Raw genomic sequence first — 8,391 nt, 5'->3', positions numbered from 1 at the left:
GCCTGGGCACACTGCCGGCTCATGTTCAGCCGGCTGTCGACCAGCACCCCCAGGTCCTTTTCCGCCAGGCAGCTTTCCAGCCACTCTTCCCCAAGCCTGTAGCGCTGCATGGGGTTGTTGTGGCCAAAGTGCAGGACCCGGCACTTGGCCTTGTTGAATCTCATCCAGTTGGCCTCGGCCCATCGATCCAGCCTGTCCAGGTCCCTCTGCAGAGCCTTCCTACCCTCCAGCAGATCAACACTCCCGCCCAACTTGGTGTCATCTGCAAACTTACTGAGGGTGCACTCGATCCCCTCGTCCAGATCATTGATAAAGACATTGAACAAGACCGGCCCCAAAACAGAGCCCTGGGGAACACCGCTCGTGACCGGCCGCCAACTGGATTTGACTCCATTCACCACAACTCTCTGGGCCTGGCTGTCCAGCCAGTTTTTGACCCAGCGCAGAGTCCACCTGTCTAAGCCGTGAGCCGCCAGCTTCTCCAGGAGAATGCTGTGGGAGACGGTGTCAAAGGCTTTACTAAACTTTTACCGTAAGAGATTATGGCCAATAATTTGACTATTCCTATAAATTGCAGTCTTATTACTATGTATTTGAAAGGACTTAGTTCTTCAAAAATGAGTAGGGAAAACATTGCAGGTTTTTTTATTACCTTCTTAGAAAGTAATGTTTAATAAAATGAGTGAAGGGGAGAAATGATCTCTTGCTTCCGTTACTATAGATTTTCTAAAGTCAGTGCAGTCTTGCTGATTTACCTAAGTTAAACTTGCTGTCTCATGTACCAGAGAAGGGAGTCTGGTCAGATTACCAAAATAATGCTTAGCACTATTCATACCCATTTGAAGAATCTACTAAATTTAGGCATTTAATATAATATAAACATGCAATATAGCGAGATCATTACATTTTGAAGTTATTTATGTACCTCTGTTTTCCCTTAAAAGAATAGTAGACAGAAGTGAACACGAAGCAATAATACATAATGAAACAAAAACAAGCATTGATGTTCACGCTGGTTACTCACAGTGACATTATAAGGACATTTGTTCTTGATATTTTCAGTGGCCTCTTTGTATGTACATCACTTTTTCTCTTACGAAACCAAAAACACAGAGCGGGAGAGGGGGCAGCAGCCGGGACCGGGATGCGGGAGGAGCATCCCCAGGCTGCACAGGCGGCACCGGCCCCGGGCACCCGCGGTGATCGGATACCGACTGCTGGCTGCCGCAGCTTTGGGCAGAATTTAGGGAAATAAAAGCTCGCCTCCATCCCAGTCTACCTGGTATTGGCAGGGTAGAGGAAGAGCTGAAATCATAGTTGGCCAAAAAATTCTTATCTCCTTATATGTAAATGTTTAATTGATTATATTTTTAATTTAGTAATGCTCGAGTAGGCTTCAGGATGTTTAGTACAGGATATTACTGCAGTAGAAACATCATCTCTGCCCAAATCTTGCTGTGCAGTGGGAAATCATGATTGCAACAAGGCAGCGTGTACGTGGGGGGAGGATTCAGAGGCACACTCAGGTCTAAATTGCAAAATGTAAAACGAATGGGTCTCAAGTGGACCGGTCCCTCAAAGCAGAGCAGTGAGAACGTTTTCTGTGAAACTAAAGCTTAGTTCATGATATGCCTATTTACGTATGTGTTATGTGTGTGTAAGCTAGCGCCATTTGCCTACAATTTGACACTGGAGTATTCACAGGCACAATTATCCATTAGTAATTCCCATAAGAGTGCTCTTAGCTGTATCTGGTTCACTGCTGTAGATGTCTAATCGAACAGTCTGTTGCTTTTTCCTTTGTCTGTCTTTGTCTTTGCTGGTTTTGTTTACTTTCACCATTTTTCTGTCGTGCAGACCCATACATTTCTTCATATAATCACCCAGTCGTGTCTGACACTAAGCAGGATAGAGGATGGCACCCATGGTCCCACTGTGGAGGCTTGCAACGGCAGCCCCTTGCAAACGTGGATGCTAAGAAACTACACAAGGCTGGAAGTCTTTAGAAACATTTTTTACAGCCCCACTGACTATTTCCTTTAACAAACGGTTGGAGGTTGGTATTAAAAAGCAAATATAACATGTAATGATTTAAGCTATTCCTGGAAAAATGCTTCTCCATTCTCTTCCTATTAAACTCAACTGAATTCCTTTCTTGTTTTCTCAGATGATTCTATAGATATATGATGTTATATATGTTTAGTGTTAGTTATTATTAATTATAGCTAATTTTAGCTTAATTCAACTGTCTTGAGCTACCTCCATGACCTATTGATGTCAACGTGATCGTTACTGTTTGCGATAGCTGGAGATTCGGTCCCTGCTCCAAGACATATTAATAATGCCAATTGCGTAATATTTTTCAGAAACGTTCATTGTGAAAATTCCCAATTTTAAGTAATTCAATCCTGGAGATACTCGTCACAGATAATTTCAAAACATCAGCAGATAATTTTGAAACATTAATCACTCAAGGAATCAAAATACCGTGCCAACTACTGTTCTTCTTTCCTAGACAGTTTTGCTGGGTAATACAACGGACAGTGATGGGGCAGCGCACGTGCAGGGGTACAAGCTGGGGTCGCTCTCATTTCGTATCTGCTCCCCAGTCAAACGACGCTCCCTTCCCGTCCGAGTGCATCCCCTTGAAATCAGGCGAAAGCCGCTCTCGTTAGTGGCAGACCCCTAATAACCGTAGCCAGCGGGACCTCAGCAGGTGACGCGGAGTTTCAGCCTGTGCATTGCAGCCTGCAAAGCCGGGGGCCGATCACGGGCAGCACGGGCGCGGGGCGACGTCCTGCCCTGCCCGCGCACTCCTCGCAGAGGCTATTTTGAGAAATGGCTTTTTTCATTTTCTAAGTACCTCTTCTGCTAGGAACAATATTTTGCTGGTCTCTTTCATTTGCGAAGGTCACTTTTTAAAACTGAGAACTTCCACAATTGCTGGTATTGCTGTTATCTATAATGACCACTAGAGTAAAGCAATGCTGGAGTAAAGGATCTGCGCTCCATCATTTTGCCATAATGTATTCAGAGTCTTCACTCATCAGAGCTATTATTTGCATACATTTGGTAAGCGGGAGACTACAGAGCTTGCTCCTGTGCATCTGCATGTCTGTTCAGCTAGCTCTGCATCCATGCGTGTGTTCTCACGTTTGGGTAAAATAAAAATTTTAGGCTGGCTTGTATGAGTAACGTATTGCCTAGTAATTAATAGTTTTCCAAGAAAATGAGACCTTTTTTGTAATAGCATAAATAATGATAGAACACAGAAACAAAAAATTTATGAAGACGGTTGGAAATCCCAATGATATGGTAGCCTAGAATGAAATTATACATTGAATAAAAGGGAACAGCTGACGAAGGCAGCAGCAGCATTTTTAGACTTGTTTGCATTTCTGGTTATAGTAGAAAATGATAGCAGCTTAATTGCACTTAAAACAATATAAGTGAAGAATCAGTGATGCTTTGAGACCTGCTATTTAGTAAACAAGCTACTTCTGTTAGCACTACTAATTCTTTCCTCTTGTAATTAGAGGAAAAAACGCCTTATATTCATCATTGAATGCATATCAAATGGCCCCTCGCTGATTTGTTATAATATCTGCAGGCTTTTCTTTGAGAATTGCATAATAGTTTGTTTTAAACTGAGGAGCGAATCTCTAGGGACAAGCTATTGAAAGAATATTCATAATACAAATTAGGAGTGTTAGTATGTGACATGGCAATCCAGTAATGAACTGCAGTGTAAAACTGTGCAGTGCAATAGCTCAGGTGTATGTTTGGATAATAAAACCGCATCGCTTGTTGGCAGCGTTAGCATTTCCCAGCAGTTTAATTGAAACACCAGACAACAGTCTTTTTTTTTTTTTTTTCATATGAAGATACACAAATGGTGTTTATTAGCAGTGAGACTGCATCAGAGGCACTAGTTGCTAAAATGACTCCTTATTTGCATAACTTCAGTTGCAGTAGTATTGTTTATGTTTTATTATAGTATTATTCATACTCGCAGGTGCGTGCGAGGGAGCGAGCAGCCTCCACCACTCTGGTAGCCGCTGTCTTGAAGGAGACCTCTGCAATGCTGCTGCTCCAAGGCTTCGGCTCGGGCTCTGCTATCGTGGGGTTGACGCATCCTTTCTCTCTCCTGCAGAATTTTGCCGCCCATCCTTGTTCCCCTGTTTGTTCCTTCGCATGGTGTTTGACATAAAATTGGTCTCTGCTCCGGTGGAGGATCTGCAAACAAGATTTCAGTCCTGAAATCACCTATTCCCTTGGCTGTTCTCGCTGGGGCAGGGTTATAATCCCTGTGGAGCTGCTATACAACAGCTCAGACCTTGTTTGACCACTTTACTTGGAGCATTTTAAATCTACCTGTGTAGGTTGCATGACTATTTTTAAAAGCAATGGAAGGGCAGAGTCCGTATAATCCCTTGGGGCAGTGGACCTAGTGCAGGACCTGTCCCGCAGCGGGCAGCTGACCGCCCCGTGGCTACGTCTGCCTTAGTAAGCGGCGCAGAGCAGAGGAGCGGGTCTGTGCAGGGGACTGAAGCCTGTGAGCACGGCGCTCGGTCTCGCGGTAAGAGATGGGCACCCGTGCTGGGTTTGCTCTGCCAAACCCGTGGCATGGCCTTATGGCCGTGGAGGGAGAGGAACCAATCTTTAAAACACTGGGGGACAAGCTAAACAAAGGCCAAAATCACGATTTTCTGAATCGGGTACGGTAGCAAACACAGATGTGTGCTTCAGAAGTATTAAGCTGATACCGAGCTTGCAAGGCCGTCGATGGATGCGGGTGCAGCGCATGGCCATTGCGCCCTGCCAGAGTTGTGCAGGGCTTGGCTGGAGTAAACCCTCTGCAAGGCGGGCTCTGAGCTCTGGCCAGGGGAACGCGGGGTGCTGAGCCGGCATGTGGGGATCCAGGGAGGCGGTCCCCAGCCCTGCCAGCACAGATTCAGCTTCATCCTCAGCCATACGCAGACCACAGCTGTCCTGCAGCATTGCACTCCCCTGGCTCCTGCTTGTTTCAACGTATGGGTTACACAGCTCTGTCACGGACGCGCAGTTGCTGACTTAACGTGTACACAGGTGCATGTGCAGATTTGCACGTAAGACGGTTTTTAATTGTTTTTTCAGCAACTGAAGGACCTTTTAGGAAATAGTAAATTGGTAAATGCAACACTTCATAGCAAAGGCGCTTAAGGTGTGTGCTTGGTTGCTTAAAACCCACAGATCAACCCCGGAAGAGTGATGGAGGGAACACCTGCTGCTCAGCTGCGACTGTGCCTGTCCTGTTTTATCTAAGTACACCACTTCTTGTTTAACTTCCCTGCATCTCTTTATGGTCGCGTTCTCCCAGTGCTTTTGAACAGAAGATGATTTATTTCTTCAAAAGAAGTTCTATTTCTCTTCTGACCCTCTCATTCCTCAGAAATACAGTCTCATGTGGTAGGAATAGAAAGGGGTGGGTGTCCCGAAGAAGAAAAAATGTGTTGGAAACGGAAGAGTTTTCATCTGTATGTTACCGTTGTTCATATAATACTTAGTAAATGTATTTCCACTGAACTGAAATGCACATGTGTTCACGTTGCTGGAGTCTAAGCTCCTTAGTCCAAGATGCTGTTGCTTTGAAATAATATTTCCTTGCACTTATTTTGTACTTTTCTGTTGCATTTATTTGTTGCTGGGTGCGGCGGAGGCGCTCACTCCCCGGGTTGCCTGGCCACGCGTGAGAAGGTGAGCTGGGCACCCCATGGAACAGCAGGTAGCGTGGTAGAGGTCTCGTAGAGCCGTGCAAGTGACCGCCAGGGATGAGTACCTGTCTCATGGCTTGTGTAGTGACTAGATTAATACTGAAATAAGATCGAAAATGCAGTTACTGGTTTTCAGCAGTAATTATCTTGCTGCAGCTCTTACCCTTCTCTATTGCAGAAGCTCACCCTGAGGCATGTCAACAGCAACCAGTGTCTGGATGAGCCGTCGGAGGAGGACAAGATGGTTCCCACCATGAGGGAGTGCGGTGACAGCCGTTCCCAGCAGTGGCTGCTGCGCAACATGACCCTGGGTGCCTGAAGCCGGAGCAGACCCGCTGCCTCGGCCGGGATGTCTTCCTCTTCCTCCCCTCGTCCTTACTGAGACCAGTGGTGCTGAAGCCCTCTCCAAATCCCAGCTGTCAGAGCAAAGTCACGGGGGGGTTTCCTTGATGCGGCGGGTCTCCACGTGCCCCTTCGAAACCTGTGACTGTTCAATAGAAGCTCATCTGAGCCTGTAAATGTCAAAACATGTGCTGTTATCAACACAAATGTGCTCAAAAATGGTTCCAGAGAAAACCCTATGAACCCTCCATCAAAGAGGTTGGGATGGAGGCTGTTTTCTGTGTGTCACACACCGCTGTGGAGAAGTGACCCAATATAAAATGCCTTATGACACTGACTGGCACTGGGAACCATCCTGGCAGGCGTCTCCTGAGCTGGATGTGTTGGTCTTTCTCGGCAACGCGGTGGGGATGTTTGCTGTTCTCTCATGTCGAGTGGGACTCGGTGAAGAACCACACCGAGCAGCAAAATCACCAGACAGAGTAAAAGCTAGTGATTTGTGCCGGGAAAAAAATGGGATCCCATGTTTGGAAAAGCAGCGAAGCTGAGCAAAGACTGCACTCAGAAATTGAAATTAAATCAAATGAGGCAACAGCAAAAGACATGGGAACAATGTTAAGAAGGAGGAATGACACACGTGGGTAACTTGGACCAGCGCAGATAGAAATGTCCTCTGCAGTGGGAAGAGAAGTGGCTGGGGCTGACACCTGGAAGGGGGTTGCAGATGGAGGTACCAAAAACTGAGACCACTGGAGACTGGGAGTTGGTCTGAACTCGATCCCTAGCTGCTACCTTTAAGCATTAGTATATACCCGCATCCTGTATAAGACACAGATGAGAGCTTCATCCATGGATCCCACACGCATGGAGGATGAAACTGGATCGACTCTGAGTTCTGGCTCCAGATGTTCTTGCTTTGATAGCGATGACAGATGCTTATTTATATTTTTAATAATTTTGCGGCTTAATCATTTTGTTAGCGTGGTTATTAAAAATGTGCACGCAGCCGTGTCAGAGGCGTCGCAGGAACTACTGCCATGCCGGCCCACGGTGGGGTGTGGGGAAGGGTCCTATACATACTGGTGACATTTCCTATATGTACTGGTGGCGTTTCCTTCAGTGACCCCAGCAGCACGCGCTCCCCGAAATGCACCTGCTGTGCGCTGGGCTGGGTTTTTGGCACTAGTCTAACTTCCCATTGCCTGGAGGGTTCAAGAGACCTAAATCACAGGGCAGCCGCCGCAGCGTAATTCCAGCACGGGTAAGTAAGTGGTGAAATGGTTTCCCATTATTTCACTCACAGTTCCTCAAAAGGTCTGTTTATGCACTAGGTTATTAAAAATGACAATATTTTCTGTATAATGCTCTGGTTGTTATGGATTGATAGTGTCATATATATGTGCGTGTTATAAATTTATAGATCATCCATATTTTCTTGATACACATCATTAAATGAAAAATAGAAGGATATTAAATCGGAAAAGTGATTGCTGTGCATGTGTGGGAGCTAAAGTGTCACGGATTAACTCAGACTCAAGCTCAACTAGTCCAGCCTCCCTGCTCAAAGTAGGGTCAAACACTTCCAGTTCTCATCTTCAAATCGCCACGAAAGTACACAATACGGCTTAAAAGCTAGCAAAACAGGAGAAGGCTGTAATTCTCCTTCATAGAAAGAGCATGCAAACATCGCGAACAAATTTAAACACCAGTCTCCATGAAAAAAAAAAAAAAAATTGTTTCTTCATCTCCTTTCCAAGGGCTTCTGCCACATGGACAGCCACTCATGCTGGTAGGTCGTGTATCCAGGCACTTGGCTTTTGCGTGTCCTTGCAGAAGTAAATGTTACGGAAGGTCCTACAGCATCCAGGAGGATTAGGAGAGGGCAGTTGGTGGTGCCAGCTCTTCTGGGTGCCTCCAGTTTTACTTACGAAATACCCCTGGCTGCGAAGGGTGAAGGCTGCCAAGTTTCCTACGCTGCCCTGTTCAGACCACGAGGTTTTCTCGACGTCGTAGCTGGAGGGTGATGGCAAGGTGCGATCGGTGTGCAGCTGTCTAGGCTTGAGGTGCAATCTCAAAAACAGATGAAGAAAAGAGTATTTTTCTCCTTAGAATTACTATAAAGGTTAATATTCTTTTAAAGTGTATAATCCCTTGACTAAGACAGCAAGCTTGCAGTGCTTGGGTTTGGTCAGTGCCTGCACTGCTGTGTCTCTGCTTGGGGGTAAAAAGGAGGGAAATGCCTTTGTGTTGGATTGTACTTATTTAGGAGCAAGTACGCGCATCCCTCACGGCCGGA

The 8,391-nt window shown here is 45.9% G+C and overlaps 1 protein-coding gene across 1 annotated transcript in view; it reads left to right on the top strand.

Annotated features, from left to right (window-relative positions):
- GALNT13 (polypeptide N-acetylgalactosaminyltransferase 13) overlaps positions 1-6,072 on the top strand; it is a 139,154-nt gene extending 133,082 nt beyond the window's left edge. The window contains exon 12 of the mRNA XM_009334034.1: positions 5,932-6,072. Within this exon, the coding sequence (XP_009332309.1) occupies positions 5,932-6,072 (141 nt within the window). The remainder of the gene's footprint in view (positions 1-5,931) is intronic.
- Positions 6,073-8,391: the final 2,319 nt, after the last annotated feature.

Source organism: Pygoscelis adeliae, unplaced genomic scaffold (assembly GCF_000699105.1).
Source record: "Pygoscelis adeliae isolate BGI_AS28 unplaced genomic scaffold, ASM69910v1 Scaffold131, whole genome shotgun sequence".
Lineage (NCBI taxonomy): Eukaryota > Metazoa > Chordata > Aves > Sphenisciformes > Spheniscidae > Pygoscelis > Pygoscelis adeliae.
The sequence above is the reverse complement of the archived record's forward strand: the minus strand, read 5'-3'. Positions and strand labels throughout refer to the sequence as shown.